At 36.5% G+C, this 22,816-nt stretch overlaps 1 protein-coding gene and 1 pseudogene across 2 annotated transcripts in view; both read left to right on the plus strand.

The window, feature by feature from the left end:
* HERC1 (HECT and RLD domain containing E3 ubiquitin protein ligase family member 1) overlaps positions 1–22,816 on the plus strand; it is a 193,418-nt gene that overhangs the window by 50,527 nt on the left and 120,075 nt on the right. For both annotated transcript variants that reach the window (XM_069482949.1, XM_069482959.1), the window contains exons 3-12: positions 3,850–3,945; positions 9,764–9,958; positions 10,780–11,091; positions 15,588–15,684; positions 16,269–16,412; positions 17,841–17,968; positions 19,664–19,808; positions 19,911–20,082; positions 21,889–22,023; positions 22,415–22,580. In XM_069482949.1, the coding sequence (XP_069339050.1) occupies positions 3,850–3,945; positions 9,764–9,958; positions 10,780–11,091; positions 15,588–15,684; positions 16,269–16,412; positions 17,841–17,968; positions 19,664–19,808; positions 19,911–20,082; positions 21,889–22,023; positions 22,415–22,580 (1,590 nt within the window). The remainder of the gene's footprint in view (positions 1–3,849; positions 3,946–9,763; positions 9,959–10,779; positions 11,092–15,587; positions 15,685–16,268; positions 16,413–17,840; positions 17,969–19,663; positions 19,809–19,910; positions 20,083–21,888; positions 22,024–22,414; positions 22,581–22,816) is intronic.
* Positions 11,623–13,459, plus strand: LOC138380906 (E3 SUMO-protein ligase PIAS3 pseudogene; annotated as a pseudogene).

Genomic DNA, 22,816 nt, shown 5'->3' on the forward strand with positions numbered 1-22,816 from the left:
CACCTAGTCAGGAGGTGCCTCCCTCCTTCCCCTCCAAGGCTATACCCTATAATATAGCTCCTTATTGGGACAAGGGTGCTCCAGAAAACTAGACTGTTTTCCTCAGAATTCTGAATCTATTCTGGGGAAGAATCTTGTGTGTTTGATGCAGTTTGACTCTCTCAAAGTCACCTCAGGCCTATATTCAACTGAATTTTAATTAAATCTCAGAGTGGTTTTAGGGGAAAGGAATGTTTATTTAATTGAATTTTATACTTATTATTCCCCTTGCACAGTAAGTGATAGAGTCTGATGCTTTTGATCTCTAGAACCCGTATTTCTTGCTCTTTACTGTTATCTGAGAACTCAGGAAATATATAGAGCTTCTCCTGCTATGTTAGACCCTACTAACTTGACCTAATCTTCGCTGTCTTAAGTCTCTCTACCCCTGAATAACTGGGACAGAACTTACCTCCAAGCTAGAAGTTAGAGGGAGAGACACATAACCATTGATTGTGTACCTGGCACAAAGCATAACAAAAGTTCAGTCTGTAAATTATATTTATAATACTTGTGTGATTCTTCGTCTCTGCTACCCATATGCATATAATTGTGTTTGAGTGGGACCTCAAGATACTCGCTAATTTACATTTAAATAAAAGTAGAGATACAATGTGTACATCTTCAAATCTAAAAAATAAACAGCCATATAAATGCCACTGACCTTTGATGCCACTAGGTGTTCACTGAGCACAGTATACCAGATACTGTTAGGTACTGGGTTAAAAAGATGAATATGTTTTAGGCAGCCCACAGTGTAATGAAAGAGGGATGCACAGACATTTGAATTGGTGATAATGGGCTATATAGTAGAGGTCTGCACTGGGAGGAGGTGATGGGGCACAAACAAGAAAGAGCTGGAGTAGAAGAGGCAGAAAATGAAGTTAGTTGAAAAGTAGAAGTTTGCCTGCAAATGTGAGGTGTGTAAGTTGGAGCTGGAGCAGTGCTCAGATGAGAAAACCAAAATTCACAAAGTGACTGAGGTATGGGAGAGCAAGCCCCTGGATGTATGGAGTGGAATGGGATGAGATGAGGTTGTAATTTAGGCAGGGCCCCATATCCCATGCTATGGGGCTTTGGGACTTGATCCCATAGGGAATGGGGAGTCACTGAAGCAATTTTGAGTAAAGCCAGAAGAAAAGGAAATGTACTCTATCCAGTCTTATGTCCTTATTTGAATGTCTTAAACAGACAAATGTGGAGGCGGGGAAAAGGTATATTATTTTGCATATGGTAGATATTTAAGAGGAAGGTAACTGAAGACCTGTGAAACTATAAATTTATGTTATTTTAATTTCCACTTTATTTTTGTATCATTGAACTTCCTATCATATTTAACAGTTTATGCAGTTATACATTTAATTGGGCTATATTTTCCAAAATTTAGTTTCTTTAGAAATGCCTAGCTTTAGCCCTGTTTTTATATAATATTTTATGTTATGCAGTATAAATATTTATTTAGTAACATACTTTGTTTACAAAACACACTAAGAATTCTGTGTAGAATGCATTTTAGAGGTGTCTTTAATCAAAAAGCTGGAGTAGGCCAGGTGCAGTGGCTCACACCTGTAATCCTAGCACTCTGGGAGGCTGAGGTGGGAGGATCCCTTGATTTCAGGAGTTCGATACCAGCCTGAGCAAGAGTGAGACTCCGTCTCTACTAAAAATAGAAAAACTTAGCTGGGTGTGGTGGCCAGTGCCTGTAGTCCCAGCTACTTGGGAGGCTGGGGCCAGAGAATCGCTTGAGCCCAGGAGTTTGAGGTTGCTGTAAACTGGGCTGATACCACTGCGCTCTAGCCAGTGCAACAGAGCAAGACTCTGCCTCAGAAAAAAAAAAAAAAAAGAAAAAGCTGGAGTAGTCTCATCCTTAACTATCAACTTTTGGGAAGAAGTCAAGAATGGTCATTACAGACATTGTTTGCAGGATGTTTTATTGGTTTGATATTCTTAAATTTAGCAAGAATTTATTAAAGGCTCCCGTATTTTTTTCCTCCATGTACACAATGCAAAATAACAATCATTGTTACCAGTTTTGAGATCTTACTATGTTTAAGAACTGTGCTGAGCACACATAATTTCAGTTTATCTTCCCAACAGCCTTAAGTGTTATGGGCATTATTTCTGCCTAAAGATGAGGAAACTTACCCTCCGTCACAGAGTCAGTAAGTGGTGGAGCCTAGATTTAAACCCAGGTCTGTCATTGAAAACTTTATTCTGTTTTCAACATTTTCTTCCATACTGTAGAAAAGCATAAAAGAGGGATCATGATGGCCCTGGTGCCAGCTCCTAGAAAGGTACAGTAGCCTACTTTTCATCTCCTTTTGGTTTGGTGATCACTAGAGTTGGCCTTTAAATAATGGAACCACAGATTACAATTCCATTTTCGCCAGAAATGCTTCACAGCTAATTATGGAATTTGGAGAGGTTGGGCCAAAGTATTTGCTGAAATAGCAACCAACACATTGTAAGTCTAGGGACTAGTTATTTATGAACACTCAGCTTTTAGTATGATTCCATACCTACAAGTCTGGACCGACCCTAAAGCCTTGCTATTCAAAGTGTGAGCCTCAGACAGCAGCATTGGCATCACCTGGGTGCTATTAGAAATGCAGAACGTAGCTGAATTTTTACTGTTTTTATTTAAAAGTAGTTTTTATTGTGCATTTTCCCCTGATACAGTTGATGAACATTTCATGATTGTTTTATTTACTTGGTGGGCAGATGAGTATATAGTACAACTTTTAAAAAACCTGCAAAACTTTAGCATATTTTGAAACTTAAAAAATTCTAACTAAGCTTTATTATTATAGAAGCTAGATTTAAATAACTGGGAGCATATTGTTTGAAGACATTGGGATTTTATGTTTGGTCCAAAATATTAATTTCTGTCATTATTTAGGAATCAAGTTCATTAAAATGGTTTGATTTAATAAAATCATAGCACCTTAGAGTTGGATGGGATCTTGTGGGGCATCTAGGTCAACCTTTCCTCCACAGTAGGGGATATACTTTCTATGGTATATCTGCCAAGTCATTATTTAGAATATAAATATTTTTACAATATAGTATCCTTTGAAATAAAAAGACACCAACAAAAATTTCACAATTACAGGACTGAAGGATATGGAAATTTGAGGGGCAATGGATATTGAGTTCACTTTCTGATTTATCATTTTTTAATGAGGATTTCTTCCATTGGGTCTAACTGTGGAAGTAGGCATTAAGTCCCAGAGAGGTGCTGTGATTCCTCAGCTGTGCTAGGAAAAAGGTGCTTTGTTGCTAGTGTAGACAGGTAGCTGTATGAACTGATTTCCTTGGACCTTAGTTGTGCTGAAACTATGGGAGGGACAGATTTTCTGCAACTTCGTTCAGGGTCATGGCAAGCTGACTATTTTTCTGCTTGTCTGTATGCTTGAGGGGGCAGGTTGGCAATGCAGGACCTGGGGAATAAAGTATTTCCTGGGACTACATTCTACTGGATATTGGTCACCCAAAGAGTATGTAACTGGCAAAATTCCACCTCCTTGACTGTTTCTGAAGCCCTGTGACCCTTGGAATAAATCACTTTTTAATAAGGTAATTAGTGAGGGATCGGTGCTTAATTTATCATTTGACTCAATAGCCAGGTCTTCTCTAACACTTCTATGTAAAAGTTGATTTCATGATCTAATGTTAAGATTTGTTCTCAATGCACATAATCATATAAACAGTTCTTGAAATAGATGTTGTTTTTGTAGACCATTTAAGTGATTTTAATTCATATGTGTCTCTCTCCTTCCAACATTGTATACCACAATGTTTTAATTATAGGGTTCATCTGCTGATCGGAGTCAGTGGAGAGAACCAACTAGAACATCTGATGGCTTGTGCTCGCTCTATGAGGCAGCATTATGTCTCTTTGAAGAGGTATGTAATAATCACAGCCTTTGTTTTAAAAAATGACTTTGTCTTAAAATGCTATGATATATATTTATTCCTTGAAAATATTCTATTCAATCTCTGAAAAGGCTATAAAAGAAAGTGGCACCAGTGGTTGTCTCTAGAGAGTGGTACTGGGTTGTCTAGGGCTGGGTGGGGCCTTGGAGACATACTTTTCAATGTATATGCCATTTTATTCATTTTGAATTTTGTATCATGTTCTGGTAACTTTAACAGAAAAAAATTTTAAATTAAGTAAAACAGATACAGGAAGACATACAAACAAATGTATGGCTTAATGAATTATTATAAAATAAATATTCTTTTAATCTGTATCCAGGTAAAGAAATAGGATTTTGCCAGCTACTGAAGAAACCCTCTCATGTCCTGATTGAAATCCCTTTTTGCCTCCCCATAGTAACCACTATTCTGACTTTTAGGGTAATCACTTCTTTGCATTTCTTTCTAGTGTGTCATCCAGATGTGCATCCTTAGACACTATAGTTCAGTCTTGCCTATTAAAAAAAAGTAAAATCTTTTAAATCAGTTTATTTATAGGTTACCCCTCTATTTTTTTTTCCTTCCATGTATTTGTTAGGAACCTAGGCTTTTTAGGCTGTAGAATTACCCACAGTATGGATTTTGCTGTTTGATTATTCAAGGTACAGTTCAATATGTTTCTTTGTCCTCTGTAATTCCTGTAAATTGGCAGCTGGATCCAGAGGCTTGATTAGTCTCAGGTTTGAGTCCTTTGTCAAGACTATTATATACATGGAATTGTATTCTTCCATCTGGTTGTCTGTCTTTGTGATGCTTAATAACTAATCTATTAGTTCTTTTGTGGTTGGTTGCAAAATGGTGATATTCTCTGATTTCTTTTTCATTTATTAGTTGGAATGTTTTTATGAAGAGATGCTTCCCTTATTGACTGGTTACTCTTCTACAGTTCATATAGGAAAGGCAGAATAAATGCGTTATTTTCCCCACTTGCTTTTTATTTACTAGTTTTCACTTTAATGCCCCTATCTTTCTCAAAATTTGACTAATTAGCTTCATTTAAAAAATACCATTATGAGCCCACAGATTTAAACCTGTTTGGGTTTCAGTCCACTGAATTATTATCTGTAGTGAAGGTCATATTGTTTCATCTTTGGCTATAGTCTCTTCAGGGTGGTTCCTAAGTTCTCTTGACATAAGCCTACTAATCTTTTGGTAGCTTCCTTGCTATCTGATATATCACATTGTTCCTGGCTGATCTTGTTCATTTTTTGCCCCAGATATGAAATCAGCTAGCTATTTCTCCAAAAAAGGCTTGATTTCTTTTGTTGGGAAATGATATTTCAAGACCGCAGTCAGAATGCTAGAGATGCTTACTGCTACTGAGATGATCTGTTTTAGGCTTTTATAGTAGACAGAGCTAGGAATGTATGTGTATGTGTGTGTATTGAAAGCTTACATACCTCATGAATTCATATTGATACTTTCAAATTCAGAATTATAGAATTTTTACTTAACCTTTTCTGTAATACCTTTGTATCTTCTTTCTTCTAAGCTGAGACTGTTGATTCACAAGGAGATATAGGGATGATAGTATTAGAATTCCTGTTATTACTCATTTGTTTTAATCACATGTTAACACACACACACACACACACACACACACACAAACACAAACAGCAGTCCTAAAATAAGACATACGGCTGCTGTATGATTACTGAAAACAATTTTTTTTTGGATATGCTCTCTTTTTTAATAATTGTATTATATCTACAAAAGCATATTAGTCATTACATACTCTGCCTTTTAACCCTCATTTAGTATTAGTTCTACAAGTAACTATATATTTAATGTTCACTACTTACTAGTCTCTGTGTCAACATCATACTATTCTTTTTGATTGTTTCAAACTCATTCTCTAGTAGATTTTTCAGTAAAGTCTCATTGAAACAAGATTCTTTTTTTTTTTTTTTTATTTCTTCCCCAAATGTGTTCACAGGAATCTCTGAATTTTTTAATTGCTGTACTTGCTATTCTTGAAAGTCAGTTTTGAGAATATAAGGTCTTTGGTTCACATTTTCTTTTCTTGTATATCTTAAATATGTTACTCTGTTTTCTTCTGGCATAAAGTGTTGCTGTCAAAGTCCGAAGGTAACCTGATTTTCTTTCCTATGAGTCATATGCTCATTCTGCTAAGAAGCCCAAAGGATTTTTTTTCTTTAAAGATCAGTAATTTTACTATAATGCATCTTGATATTATTCATTCTTGGTTGATATTCTTAGAGATGTGAGAATTCAATATGTAGTTTCAAATCTCTTTTATTTAGGAAAATGTCCCTAAATTACAGTTTCTAGTATTATTTTTATTCCTTTCATTTGATCCTATTCTTTAGGAACTTACATTATATTAGACATATTTTGGATTTTTGTCTAACTTTAGTGTTTGTCACTTTTTTGTGAATATTTTTTATATCTTTTTTATTTCTAAAAATGTCTTCCTTTTCATGTTTTGTTACTCTCAGGGCTTTATCTACAATGTTTATTTACTCTTGGATTTCTTCTAGTTTAGTCTTCATTTCAAAAATGATTTTTTTCTTTTGTTTCTGATCTTTGTTGAGTTATGTTACCTCATTCTGAGGGTTTCTAATTCCGATTTGTGTTTTTCTTTCATGTCTTATTTAATTTTCTTAATTCCTTTTAGCTTGTTTTGAAATAGATTACAGTTTGATCTGTCATATGGGCAGTTTCCTTCTGGCATGCTTTTATTGTAGGGATGTTATTCTCCTTTTCCCTTTCTTTTTTATGATAACTTCAAATGGTATTTGACCTCAATACTTTTCTGTTGCTTATTTTTATGTGAAATTAGTGTTCCTGAACTTGTAGAATGGTGTGGCATTTAAAATAGCTTTTCTAACTTCTTAGACTCCTCCCTGTGTTGTTTTTTTATGTAATATTAAAAAAAATATGGTGGTTTCCCAGCTTGTTCCCCTTCGCAATTTTTGTCTTGGTATTCTCCATCTTTCCTCTCTGTTGTCCCTTTCCTATTTAGTTTTAATTTCCACTACCAGTAGTTTTTCCTCACTGTGGGGGCTTTGTCCTGGAAGGGAGCCCTGGCTGGTCGATTTCAAGAGTTTGCATTTGCAAGAGCTATATTACTGTAGCTTTTTTAGAACCTCTCATCATGGACTCCTTGAACCTACTTGCTATGAGAAAAAGCAAAACTCTTCCCAGTTGCAACTGCTGTTCTTAGATTGGCTCATTGTCCTTGCCACTGAGTACTTGACAGGCTGTTTTGGGCTTCTCCTGTTCTGAGGTCTGTCAGACTCTCCATTGCTTCCTCCTGCACAGATGCCATGACCATACAGGTTTTGTGGTTGGTGGTGGTTTGTCCCCACCCACTTATATTTTGGGATTTTGGAGGCTACCTTGTCACCTACTTTGTTATGAATGTTAAACATGGGTTTGGAGTTTCACTTTTTAGTGATTTGGAGTGTTTAGAAAATTATGTTGCTGCCGTTACTATCATCTTCCTGTCTTCACAGAATCCTATCCCCCACCCCCCCTTTTTTCTTTTCTTTTCTTTTTTTTTTTTTTTTAATAAAAAGCATTTCTAAACCCTGTGAGATTTTTTTCTTCCTCCTCCTTTTTTGGGGAAGTGGGTGAGGGTGAGCTATGATGTCTCTCATAAGCCATATTATAGTACTAGACCTTTAGATGAACAATTCTGACCCTCTTGGCTCTAGTATCCTCCTTTTGTCTCCAACAAAATTTCAGATCTACTCAAGAGGCTGAGGAATGAGGATCCTTTCAGCCCAGGAGTTCAAGTCCAGGCTGCGCAACATAGCAAGATCCTGCCTCTTAAAAAAAAATTCAGATCTTTTATTAGGGACTGTCAGCTTTCATTTACACATACTTTGTATAACCTCAGAACTGTTCTCATGTTCACTGGAAAATGTTTGTCTAGCACACATATTATTCTATTATTTTTGATGTTATTTATAGATCTGACTAAAATGACTCTATCTCCTCCCATTTAATGTGCTGGCAACTAATATGTTGACTGTTTAAGATTTTTTTGTTTTCTTTTTGAGACAGAATCTCCTTCTGTCACCCCAGCTAGAGTGCAGTGGCATCATCATAGCTCATTGCAACCTCAAACTCCTGGGCTCAAGCGATTCTCCTGCCTCAGCCTCCTGAGTAGCCGGGACTACAGGTGTTTGCCACCACGCCTACCTAATTTTTCTATTTTTTTGTAGAGATGAGGTCTCACTCTTGCTAAGGCTGATCTCAAACTCCTGGCCTCAAGTGATCCTCCCGCCTCAGCCTCCCAAAGTGCTAGGATTACAGGCGTGAGCCGCCATGCCCTGCCCGCTTTTTAAGATTCTTTTATTGTTTTGCTTGATTCAGCAAAAAAACTAAAAGACAGACAAATTGACAATAGCTATAGCAGAGTTAATATCTTTATTGAATTGAGTTCATACAAGTCAATAAAAAAATCTTTTAAGTCCTAAAAAATAAGTGGGCCACAGTTAGTTCACTTCACAAAATGTGGTAACGAAATAGATGGAAAAACTTTAGCTTTGCTAATAGTAAGAAAATATGAAGTTAAAATAATGGCATCCTCCTTTTTCCCTACTTAAGTTTGCAAAAAAATTTAAAAGCATGATACCCATTATTGGTATCATGATACTGATACTCTCATGTAGACCTGTTCCTTGACTGGGGTGGCCACCCTGGGTCTTGTGCTTTTGGCAGCAGCCTGGATTTTTAAAAAGCTGTATGAAAGGCAACAGACTACCATTATATTCAACAGAAATGGTAAATAAGCCATGATTCTTATTTATACACACACGTGCGCGCACACACACATATAGAATTTCTCTGAGCCTTCACTATTTTTAAGACAGCCCTCTTTTTGTATGTTGCTGGTGACATAATATTATAGCACCATTTTGGAAAGCAATTTGATATAGTGTATTTCTGGAATCATAGATTAATTATCCTTTTTCTGATGTAGAGTCTCATTTCTGAGGTTCTCTAATAAGGAAGTAGAAAATATAGTAACAACTGTATTCTTAAAAATTGCTTATATAATAAATAAATAGAAAGAGTCTAAATGTTCTATTAAGGGAAAGTGAAGCTGGGCACAGTAGTGTGCACCTGTAGTCCCAGCTACTCAGGAGGGTGAGGGGGAAGATTGCTTGAGCCTAGGAGTTTGAGTCCAGCCTGAGCAACATAATGGGATCCCATCTCAAGAAAAAAAAAGGAAAGTGGTTAAGTAAATTGTGATTTTTGTCGAAGATGGAATATTATATGTTCAACGATGACGACTGGATAGAAACATGGAAAATTTGACATGACTCTTTTGTATCATTTGCCACTTTTATATACCCACTGTGATTACTGTGTTAAAGAACATGTATGTGAAAAATTCTGGAAGAACATACATAAAATAGAAAATGTTTATGGTATTTGGGTGATAAGATTGTCAGAGGTGATTTTTTTCCTACTTTTTTTTTAAGCTTTGTTTTTCTATAATGCTATTGTGTGCGATAATAAAATTTTTACTTAAAAAGGGCTTGATTCTGTGTCTCCCCTTCCCATTTTTGCCACCTTTATTAGTATATTTTAGTGGTTTATTCTGCATGAGTAAATAGTCTACCTGTGTTTAGACTAGATGTGGTATCCTTAGGTTATTTGAGTAGTTGAGAGTGTAAGAAGGAAAGGCAACAATAATTTCAGAGAATATGTATATATATATGAAAAATGTCTAGGCTAAAACTTATTGTATATTTTTAAATTTTAATAGGTTTGCAGAATGGCTTCTGATTACTCAAGAACATGTGCTAGCCCAGATAGCATTCAGACTGGTGATGCTCCCATTGTGTCGGAAACCTGTGAGGTTTATGTTTGGGGTAGCAACAGCAGCCATCAGTTGGTAGAAGGCACACAGGAGAAAATATTGCAACCCAAACTGGCTCCTAGTTTCTCTGATGCTCAGACCGTAAGTTCTCTGTACACCTTACAAACTGGTAGACAATAGTGTATATATTCATGCTTATTTGCTTTAAATAATGTTAAGAATATTTTTAAAAGAGTGAAAATTCTTGATTATTGTTTCTTATCTACATTGTTTCTATACCATACTGCATCAGTTTTTTCATTTTAATAGAAAAATACATTTTAGTCCTCCATATCCCTGATAGCATTTGCACGTTTCAAAAAACTAAATTGACACCTGGATTTTTAGAAAGCATTATGAATGACAATAGACTTTACCATTATATTCAACACAAATGGCAAATAAAACTAAATAAAAATTGGAATTTTCTCTTTGCCAGATTGGTATTTCATTTTCTTCTTATGATCACATTTTTTACATTTATAGCCAAGCTCGAACTTTGTATTTTATTATTATTTTCATTAAAATGTTTATTTTAAAGGGGTTTAGGATGTATTTTGTATGGTTCTTGCTATAATGGACCCCAAGGAAGTAGTAAGGCAATTTTATTTCTTGCCCTTCCCCCATTTATAAGAGGAGATGCAAACATTTTACTCTGTTGTTTCATTCAGTCATAACCTGGAAGATAACCTGAAAAGATAAGATATGGATGAATTTGAGCTCATGCAGTGATAAAGTCAGCATGAAAAGGCCATTAGTGTTCTCTTAATTTTCTATTTATTCCTTAATCTCTATGGAGAGTTATTCCATATTCTGCTTTAATAGACTTCCTTTGAGCCTCTTTGATAAAACCAGCCTTAAATATTCTACTTTGATTCTCACAGAAGCATTTTATATTTACAATTCTGTGTTTCTGTTTACAGATTGAAGCTGGACAATACTGCACTTTTGTCATTTCTACAGATGGTTCTGTGAGAGCCTGCGGTAAAGGCAGCTATGGGAGACTGGGCCTTGGAGATTCCAATAACCAGTCTACTTTGAAAAAGTTAACATTTGAACCTCATAGGTCCATTAAAAAGGTTTCATCATCTAAAGGATCTGATGGTCACACTTTAGCTTTTACAACAGAAGGAGAAGTCTTTAGTTGGGGAGATGGTGATTATGGGAAACTGGGACATGGAAATAGTTCAACACAGAAATATCCCAAGCTTATTCAGGGGCCTCTGCAGGGAAAGGTATGTGCTTTCTTTTTGGATTTAAAAATAATTAGATGCAGTAGTGTTATAATTGATGATATCTTTGAGATTTTTTTATGTCCTTTCTGAAGTTGCCCCTCATCTTCTACCCTTTGGCTTTTTCTTTTGTATGCTTTATAGTTTGTGCAACACTTTCACATACATTATTCAATTTTAATTATTATGTTCTTATAAGAATAATTCTTATTCTTTTGAGGTAGTTATTATCCCCATTTCACAAATAAGGAAACTGAGAATCATTCATTCAACTAATATTTAGCACCTTCCAAGTATCAGGCAGTGTTTTAGGCATTAGACATAGCAGTGAACAAGACAGACAAAGTCTCTGTTCTATTGGAGCTTTAATCTTTGGGATAGATAATAAATAAATTAGCAAACATATAAAATAATTTCAGATAGTAGTAAAGAAAAAATTGAGTAGTACAGATTAAATTGGGCAGGGTGTCATATTAAATAATGAGGTCAGAGGATGCTCTTGTGGGAGGTGGCATCTTAACAGAGACCTGAATGATGAAGCATTGTGAGCCCAAGGTTCCACACAAATAATTGGCACTATCAGAAACTGAACCTAGATTTTCTCTTTTTATTTCTATTTGATCTTTCTTTAAAGAGGTAAAGGTATTTTCCTAAACTTATATGAAATTATTCTGGTTCCACTATTTTAAGATTGCATTATTTCCATGAAAGTTTTCTTTTATAAAAATCTTTGTATCCCTGTCCTTTGGCATCTCTCTTGTAGGCTCCCCTGGTCCTCTAGCTCCCATTTCTTTGACCCTTTTGGCCCCTGGCACCCCGCTGGGCCTTAAGTGTGAGGTAGACAGGCACCGTTCCTTTGCCCTAGTCTGTGCACCTTGACATCACTATGAAACCATTGCCTTTCTGTGAAGTCTACGAGGAACTCATCTGGCCCACCATCCTTGCATTCACTTCTAGCCAGCAGTTTGAGGAAGTGCACTTTACTTTTGCCCTCACTCCCCAGCAAGTGCAGAAGATTCTTTCATTGAGAGGTTCTACCAGGAGCCAAATGCAATTATACCATACAGGTGCAGCTAAGGTTTTTGTCTCTGTGAAACCAGCTGCCCCAGGAGGATTATTTCCCTCCCAACCTCTTTGTCAAGGTCAGTGGAAAACTGTGGCCCCTGCTGGTTACCTTCCCCACCCTGCTGCCCGCTGCCAAGAAAGAGTCTAAGCCCAAGAAGCCCAGCCACCCATCAACATCACACCCCTGGCTTGACTTTTGGCCACTGTTTCCAACAATCATCGTGGTCAAATGATCATCTGAATTTGGATGAAATTACTCCTTGTCTGTGTAGCTGGTAAGGCAGTTGACTTCAGGGACCCTTCTACAAAAACTCAGAGCAAAGGGTATCTGAAACCCAGACTACTCCTGGGCACCAATCAAGGAAAAATTGACTGCTGACCCTGATAATGAGGTGGCCACTACAAGTCTCTGGGTGTGACTCACGTGCCTGCTAGAGAAGATGTGCCTGACTGTCCTGTGTCGTGCCCTCACCTGAGCCCACCTGCAGAGCTTCGATGCTGCCCTTTATCTACAGATGAATGAGAAGAAGCCAATGTGGACATGTCTTGTGTGTGACAAGAAGGCTCCCTATGAATCTCTTATTGATAGTTTATTCATGAAGATTCTTAATTCTTGTTTGGATTGTGATGAGATCCAATTCATGGAAGATGAATCCTCGTGTCCAGTGAAACCCAAGAAGGAGGCATCTGAGGTTTGCCCCTGCTGGATGGCCCAGTCCAAGAGGGAAATTCATCAGAGAATAAGAAGAAGGTTGAAGTTATTGACTTGACAATAGAAAACTCATTAGATGAGGAGGATCTACCTCCAACCAAGAAGCACTGTTCTTTCACCTCAGCAGCCATCCCTGCCCTAGCTGGAAGCAAAGGAGTCTTGATGGCTGGTCACTAGTTTCCTCAGTGCTGCAGAGCCCTGTTGTGGGCACACTGGGTGGTGATTTCTTAGCTGGTCTCTCACTATATGAGTACGCATCTGCCTTCCCACTGGGGATGGACATCCAAGGTTTAGATTTATTTTCTTTCCTTCAGACTGGGAGTCAGCACTGTGGTCTCTCTGTCATCACATCACTAAATGAAGAGGATGTCCTTGGCCACTTCTAGTACTGGGGGACCCCTTCCTACTTTCTAGGCCCACGGGTCCCCATGTTGGAGAGCTTCCACTGTAGCTCCACTCCAGCATCCCCTCCTGCCTGTGTCAGCAGCATTATGGCCTCTGGGGAGCAGGGTCTGGAGGGAGGGGCATGGAAGACCCCTGTCCACAGGTCCCTCTTTGACTGGCTGTTGGTCAGGCATCATTTCTCTGGTCTGAGTTCCTTGGATTATGAAACCTTCACTGTTCCCCTCAGGGGGCTTTGGCCAAAGGCCAGACAGACCTTCATGGACACCTACTTTTGGTCTCATCTCTGACAAGGCCAACACCCAAAGGGTTAATATTTAACTTTTTTTTTTTTTTTTTAAAGGACATTGAGGTCTATTTTTGGGTATGTTCTTTAGATGGTGGCGCGTTCCTTTGGGTATGTTAACTTGGGTAGTGGGAGTCAAATGGGATGGGATGTGAACTGGAGAAAGGCTGAAGCCTTAGCCTTCCTGGACTATGTCTAGAGCCTTTTGGGGAAGGGGCCTTTCTCTTGTCCCTCAGATGTCCTCTCTTCGCATCCCCAAACCCATGGCTCTGTTTCTTCTCCCACATCCATTGTCTCTGCATGTCCATTCCGTTACCTTTGTCCACACAGACAGATGGAGAAACCGAGACAGGCAATTTCAGAGACAGATTATTTTGGGTTGTGGATTTTTTGTACATAAACAAGAAAAACCAAAATACTCTAAAGGTGGCTTCCTGACCTTCTACTTCCAGTATGACTGAGGAGGAGATAAGGCCTTAGCCATGATCCCCAGGGGATTGGGGGCAGAGCCTCACCTATTGCCTAGGTCTCTCTCTATTTATATATTTAAGTTCACAATGTTTCTTATGCCAACAGGCCCAGGGCCTAAGCTTCTAGAGGCCCATGGCCCTGTTATTAGGCCTGGCTCATTCTGTACCTTTCCAGGGAGGTGGGCAGACCCTTGTGCCCTCCTTCCCAGTCTCCTTTTTCAGGCTTCTCCAGGGCCTAGGACTTATGTTATAATTTTACTTTTTATTCCCAAAGTTGCAGCGAAGCTGTCATCCATAATAAAGGTTGTGAATGTTTTGTGGAAAAAAAAAACTTTATAAAGTCTAAATTTTAATTTTATGTCAGGATTACAAGTGTAACACTTCTTCCTTCATGGGAAGTTGTCTGGCAGGGGTGGCTATCAAATGAGTTTTACTCTATTACATCTGGCAGTACTTTAACTTACACATCAACCTTAGAGCAACGGGTCTTGGAACATTCCACTTTGAAAACATCAGGGATATTTTATGAGATGTTACACATAGGACGCTAAGGAACTTCAGATAAATACTATTTGAAATTGTATTTTCCTGGTCTTTTTAGCACCTTCTTTCTTCCTTAATTCCATTTCTTTACTTATAGCCTATTCAATGTTCTATTTTTATAATAGAAACATTGCCAATTAAAAACAATATGGTATGAGCATTGTGCAGGAAAAATGTCACAAAATTTTAAATTAATACTTTACAGATAAAAATTTCAGAAGTTCTTAGCATAGTATCTAGAATGTATTAAGTGCTCAGTATTTTTAATTGAATCCAAAATTTGAATTTCCTAAGATGAGTTATAATATTTGGAGATTAAAAAGACATGGAGGTATTAGTGCAATCATTCTTTTCTGTATATATTTTTTTCAATAGCCAGTGATTTTGATCAGTGTTAAAAGATTTGAGTGATCCCCAAATTATGTTGCTATATACCCCTGGTTCTACTCATCAGTTATATAGTTACTTGAAGGTAAAGAGGTACTGTCAGGAGTTTAATTAACATAAGCTTATATACTGCTTAGATCTTTCTGTACTGGTAATAGTCAATATCTTTTTGAGAGTTATCCTTATGATATTATTAATAATGAGTTTTTCTTGATCAACCAGGACTGGAGGTTTTATGTTAACCTTACACTTTAAAATTGTCATTGTTCCATGGGTATTCAACTCTCTCCAACTTTTTGAGTAGACTTGATTGGTGATATTGGTGATATTCTTGTGAGTGATTAGATTGATGTATTCAGGCCTCCTACTAGCCCTTACAAGGCCTTTGTGTGAATTGAGAAAAGTTCTCTTCTCTGGATGGTTTGTTTAGCAAGCAGAGAATAGGCTGTATTTTAGCATTTATTTGACCTCTTTGCCAGTCATCCTTGTCCTGAGCACAGCCTCCACAACTATACATGGGAGTTCTTGGATGAGTTGTGAATATTAGTATCTCCAAAGTCTATGTGTAGAATCAAATACGGACTATGTGTTTTAGCATCTATGTGCTCATCACATTCACTTGTGTGCAATTCAGGTAGTTGTTTGTGTGTCAGCTGGATACAGACACAGTGCTGCTGTCACAGAAGATGGTGAATTATATACGTGGGGTGAAGGAGACTTTGGAAGATTGGGTAAGAGTTTTTGAAAATTGAAGCTATTCTCACATAAAAATAGAAATGGTTACAGTTATTGAGAACCAGTGAGAGTAGATTTAATAGGTCAAAGACTGTCACTTATTTTGCTAGTTTTAAGCTCAGAGAAAGATAATTTTATAGAGATAATATCTAGATTTGATGCTGATATTTAAGATGTAATTAAATCTAGCAAGTATTTACTGAGTGCCTATTATGACCAGGCACTGTAGAGTTTCTGGGATAAGAATAATACCATCACGATCTTGAAGTTTATAACCCAGTGGGTAGTGAAAACAGTCAACATGAGCATGATACAAGACAACATAAGGTAAGTACTGTGAGAGGAGCATGAATAGAATGTTCTAATGGTTCACTGAAGCTACTGGATGCCTCAGTTTGGGAGTAGCCTAGAAGATTGGTTGAGAAGATATTAGAGATAATTCTGTTTTTCATACTGAGTTACACTTAAAAAATACCTCAATTCTATTATAAAATTGTAATATTTATTCTACTTGTGAAGTCATGACCTAGAGAAAAACAGTTAACATTGTTTCTTTGTTGTTGTGTGTGTTTTATCCAAGGTCACGGTGATAGTAATAGCCGTAACATTCCAACATTAGTAAAAGACATTAGCAATGTAGGAGAGGTTTCTTGTGGCAGTTCGCATACTATTGCTTTATCTAAGGATGGAAGAACTGTATGGTCTTTTGGAGGAGGAGACAATGGTATGTAAAAATTATTTATAGATAGCTTTGGCCTTTTTTCTTGAGTTTTCTTAAAATTTATTTTTCAGTTATACATGTTTAATGTAGAAAAATTCAAATACAGATGAGCAGAAATTAAAATGAAAATGAACTGTACTTTTACAAATGTTGTTTTAACCATTGTTAATACTTTGGTAAATAGATTTATAGATAAATATACATTTATACAAATATTTACAAATATTTCTACATAGATGTCTTTTTAAACCAAAGTAGACCTACATATATGTTTTATATATGCTTATATCTGTTTCAACATATATATGTTTTAGTCTAACAGTATTTTATGAGTATTTTTTCTGTGTCAACAGACATGACTCTACATCATTCTTTTAAATGGTTCATAGTATTCTTTCATGTGACTGTAGCACAATTTATAAAACCAGTCTCTCATTGTTGAATATCTAGATGGTTTCTGTTTTTTTCAGTAGTAACAACAATACAATGAATGGCTAAATCTTTGTTCACTTTAATTAGTCACTTCTATCAGCAATGTGAATGTTTTCTTCCCCATGTCCCTCAACAACACTAGGTATTAAAATTAAGATAATTTAAAAAATACTTTCAACAGTGAAAATGGTATCATTTAATTTGTATTTTCTTGATTACCAGTGAGGGTGGATTTATGTTATTGGCCATTTCTTTTTCTTCTTAATGATTTGCTAACTTCTCTGTTTTGTGAACTAGTGAATCTTTAAGTTTTAAAAAATTATATGCATATGCATTCTTTTAGGGGACCTGTATATCATGTCAGCAGATTTGAAGTTAGAAATATAGTCATTAAAGGCAGAGAGAAAGACAGAAAAATAACTTTCCACATCAGTTGTAAAGTGATATTAATTGTTTGATGGTCATTACCTTCTTTTTTTTTTTTTTTTTTTTTGAGACAGAGTCTCGCTTTGTTGCCCGGGCTAGAGTGAGTGCCATGGCGTCAGCCTAGCTCACAGCAACCTCAAACTCCTGGGCTTAAGCGATCCTACCATCTCAGCCTCCCGAGTAGCTGGGACTACAGGCATGTGCCACCATGCCTGGCTAATTTTTTTTTCTATATATATTTTAGTTGGCCAGATAATTTCTATTTTTTTAGTAGAGACGGGGTCTCGCTCTTGCTCAGGCTGGTCTCGAACTCCTGACCTTGAGCGATCCACCCGCCTCGGCCTCCCAGAGTGCTAGGATTACAGGCGTGAGTCACCACGCCCGGCCGTCATTACCTTCTTGTAACAAAAATGCTTATTTGTTAACATCCTCAGCTATCAAACACTTAGAGTTTTCCATATCTGTCCAGTTAGTGATGGAAAGAATAGAGCCTTTATCAACTTTATTACTTACAAAAAGGATAGTTCTTTAAAATAAGTAAATTGTTCAACTTGAATGTGTTTGTTTTTATAGGCAAACTTGGCCATGGTGATACCAACAGAGTGTATAAACCGAAAGTTATTGAAGCTTTACAAGGAATGTTCATTCGCAAAGTTTGCGCTGGGAGCCAGTCTTCACTTGCTTTGACATCAACAGGGCAGGTAGGACTAGGGATGAGGATAACCAAGTTAAGAATATTTCAGAGGACTAGGTAACTAAAAAGTAATACTTGTATTTAAATGTTAAAACTAAAAGAAATACATTTTTAGGCAACATACCGAAATGAAATATTTTCTCCTGTTTGAAGTAGACTATCTGAGAAAGAGCCAGGTTTTCAGACCTAGTCTGTGTGACTCGAATGAACATTCCCTCAGCCCCCTGTTCTTTGCCTTAAGCTGCTTTTTAAAAATCTTTTAGCATTTAGCACCCCTTAAGCCTTTTCCTAAAAATCATGGATAGTAGGGGAAAGTAAAACTAGATCTTGATGGAACCAGTGATAGGAATTAAGAAGGCAAGAAAGTTATCAAAAAAAGAGAGTAAAGAGAATACTTTCATATGGAAAATAATCTGAGAGGCTTAGGTATTTCTGAGAAACAGGGTTAGTCAAGTTAAGGTAGTCAGAATTTTATAATCCCTTTATAAGCTTTTGAACTTTTACATGCATATTTTGACTTTCTATTTATTTGTTGGTGATAGGGAAGGGCCAGGTATGGTGATTGATAATATTCGCCCCTTTGTGTCCATCAGTGATGGTAGTGAAAAAGTGCGCTGACCACTTATTCTCTCACATATAGGAGCCCATTGTGTGCTAGGCAGTGGTATAAAATGTTTTTGGACTAATTCACAAGGCAGATGAGCAGAAAAGCTGAAATCATATAATTTAACTATTCTTTGAGAAACTTGCCCTAACAAATCTGACTCAGGCTATTAATCATTACATTTGTTGGTTGCTAATTTTATTATTAATCATTCAGTTTGCTATTACTAAACCAAATAAAGTTGATTTTGGATTGCCAAATTATAGTCATTCATTCTTTTGTCTTCCTGTTTCTTCATCTAACCCTTTTCCCAAGCATCTTTAATCAGTCAGTGGTTATTTTGGTATTAATTAGTCAAAAATGAAGATATTCAAGGGGAACTATGTAGACCAGCAGTCCCCAACCTTTTTGGTACCACAGACCGTTTTCATGGAAGATAATTTTTCCATGGATGGGTGTGGGGGCTAGTTTTGGGATTATTCAAGCGCATTGTATTTATTGTATACTTTATTATTATTACATTGTAATATATAAGAAATAATTATACAACTTGCCATAGGTTGGGGACCCCCGATCTAGACTAGTTACTTCATGTGGCCCTCTTTGTGATGATTAAAATTGTTTTAACAATGAGGTAAGGCATTTTTAAAAGTAAATCATAAACATCAGTTTTGTGATTTATGTAATCCATTTTATATGATCATACCTTCGTCTAATCTTGATCTCATCTGAAGAGTGAGAAACATATAAAGGAAAAGTTTAAGACAGTATTTCTAAAGCTGCTAAGATTGGACAAATATAACAAAATGTAAGCCAATTCATAGTTTTAGCATAATCGCTCATATCTTTCCTTTTTTTTCTGTGTCCAATTATTTTTCTTTTTAGCTCAGCTGCTGGTCTGCTTATACAACGAGCGTTTAAAAACAGCCCAATAAATCACTATGACGGTCTTTAAAATGCATCAAAATGGATTTTGATTCCATAAAGTTATTTTCAAGCCACACTCTTGTTTCACAGATTTTATTTATTCTTAAACAATTTAAGTCAACAACCTAATTATCTCAGGAAATTATGTGTAGTGTATTTATATTTTTTCAGGTCTATGCTTGGGGCTGTGGAGCTTGTCTAGGTTGTGGTTCTTCAGAAGCTACTGCTTTGAGACCCAAGCTTATTGAAGAACTGGCTGCCACAAGAATAGTTGATATTTCTATTGGAGACAGTCATTGTTTGGCTCTTTCTCATGGTAAAGTAATTTGTTTTTAAAGATGTAATATTAACTTACCTTCCATAAATATATTACATTTAAATTTGGCTTTTCTTTTATACTTTATATTTTTGTTTTTAGATAATGAAGTTTATGCCTGGGGCAATAATTCGATGGGGCAGTGTGGCCAAGGCAATTCCACAGGTCCTATTACTAAACCAAAGAAAGTGAGTGGCTTAGATGGTATAGCTATTCAGCAGATTTCCGCTGGAACATCACATAGTCTGGCATGGACTGCTCTTCCTAGGGACAGGTAAGAGTGCCTATGTTTAATAATAGCAGAAACACCAATAAAAACGGAAATAACTGTGCTTTATTCATAAAATGCCTTTCTGAGCATTTCTAGTATTGATTTTTTACTATAATAGAAATGACAGATTTCTTTTGATTTGAATGTTGAGGTTATATTTCAGAAACAAGATGTTGTACCTTGTATTTAAGACATTTTCTAATTGAAGTGTCTTCTAAACATTTTGAATTCTTTCTGTCTCCAGATACTGATTTAAAAAAATTAAATATCTGCATATCAAGAGGAAATTCAATTAAAATCAGAACGAGGCTTTATTGATTTAATGAGGCTTTATTGATTTAACGTTGTTTGACCTCAGTGCCCTTTATCTGGTTGGTTTTTTAAAAAAAACAATGGCCATACTTTTATTATTTTTAAGAGACAGAGTCTTACTCTGTCACCCAGGCTGGAGTGCAGTGGTGTGATCATAGCTCACTGCAGCCTTGAACTTCTAGGCTCAAGCAGTCTTCCCGCCTCAGCCTCCTGAAGATCTGGGACTACAGGTGTGCATTACCACACCTGGCTAATTTTTTCTAATTTTTGATAGAGACGGGGTCTTTGTTTTTTGAAACAGAGTCTCACTCTGTTGCCCGGGCTAGAGTGCCATGGCGTCAGCCTAGCTCACAGCAACCTCAAACTCCTGGGCTCGAGCAATCCTCCTGCCTCAGCCTCCCGAGTAGCTGGGACTACAGGCATGTGCCACCATGCCCGGCTAATTTTTTCTATATATATATTTTTTTAGCTGTCCATATAATTTCTTTCTATTTTTAGTAGAGACAGGATCTTGCTCTTGTTCAGGCTGGTCTCGTACTCCTGAGCTCAAACAATTGCCTGCCTTGGACTCCCAGAGTGCTAGGATTACAGGCATGAGCCACTGTACCTGGCCTGAGACAGGGTCTTGATATGTTGCCCTGGCTAGTCTTGAACTCCTGACCCCAAGCAATTCTCCAGCCTTAGCCTCCCAACATGCTGGGATTACAGGCATGAGCACCTGGCCCCAGTGGCCATACTTTTAAATTAAAGAAATTACTTTTTGCATAAAAATTTAGCTTTTTCCTAAAGTAATAACCATATGTGTTTAGCTAATCAGGTAGATAATTTTTAGTCAATGTTAGGAGACTGAATTTTATGGAACATTTGGGTTGTTTCAGGTATTTGTGGTTACACATGTGCTATTTTACAACTTAGAATGTATTTGAAATTTAGATTCAGAGGAGTTTTATTATGATATTCTAACCATTTAAAAATGTTTATAGGTAATTATCCCTTTAAAACAAAAGCCAAAAATAAATAAGTTGAACATAAATAATTTATTTTTAGTATTAAATCTACAACTTTGCACTTCATATGTAGATAGTTGGGTCCCAAGAACTTGAAAATAGTCACAAGAGATTTCAGAAGTTTTTCTTTTAATAGATTTTAGTATATCACTCTAGAGAGGATATTTTTCTTAATATGAAAAATATATTTTCTAGACTCTTAGGACAAGAAAGGGCCCTAGTAGAGCATGTGGTTCAGCCCTGTACCTTCAGGTGAGTGCCTATCCAAACCTTCCAAAACAGTAGTTGTATGTTTTCTTATTGAAGATGGCAAATTCTTGGTGTTCCTCAGTTGCTAAAGTGAAGGGTTTTATCATTTTAATAATCAAGAATGTCTTCTGTGTATCTTGTTGAAATCTTTCAGCTTTAATATGTTTTAATTTTTGTTTTTGATCATGTGTGAAAATTTCATTTTAAGTTTGTTTAATGATTTTCTTATGTGTCCTTCTAGACAAGTTGTTGCATGGCACCGACCTTATTGTGTAGATCTTGAAGAGAGTACCTTCTCACATCTGCGCTCTTTTCTTGAGAGATACTGTGATAAAATAAACAGTGAGATTCCTCCACTCCCTTTTCCTTCATCAAGGTATGTTTTTTATATATATATAACATATATATATATATATAACATATATATATATAACATATATATATATATAACATATATATATATATATATATGGGGGGGTGTGTTTGCATGCATGTGTATTAATTACTGGTTTTGAGTTTTGACTATTCTTTCTTGTTTGCTTTATTCCTCAATTATGCAACTTCTTTATAATCTACAAAAGAGCTAAATTTAGATACTTATTGATAACCTCTAGGAAGAAGTTATGCCTAATTTCACAAATTATGTTTTAAAAATGACTGTTGGTCATGACTTGATAAAATTTTTAAAGAGAAAAAAATATTACCCAAACTGAATAGCCCATGCACCTTTATGTTCTGTAAATTCACAGCAGTTTGTTTGGTTTCAGGGAACACCATAATTTTCTCAAGCTATGCCTGAAGCTGCTTTCAAATCACCTTGCTCTTGCGCTTGCGGGAGGGGTAGCTACCAGCATTCTTGGGAGGCAAGCAGGTCCACTTCGAAATTTGCTCTTCAGACTGATGGACTCAACTGTCCCAGATGAAATTCAAGAGGTAAGAGGATTCATGAATCTGTATCTCAAGCCACATCTTTCCCTGAAATTTTAACTATACAATATATTCAACTATACATTGGACAACTTCAACTGGTTCAACTTTTGGTTAACTCATCCTTTAAGACAGAGATCAGATGCCATTTCTGAGAAACTTTTCATTCTCTGCCCTCCTACAAGATTAGATTTCTTATGTGTACGTCCTCATTGCATCACATTATGCTATAGTTGCCTATT

The sequence above is a fragment of the Eulemur rufifrons genome, chromosome 2, assembly GCF_041146395.1.
Source record: "Eulemur rufifrons isolate Redbay chromosome 2, OSU_ERuf_1, whole genome shotgun sequence".
Classification (NCBI taxonomy): Eukaryota; Metazoa; Chordata; class Mammalia; order Primates; family Lemuridae; genus Eulemur; species Eulemur rufifrons.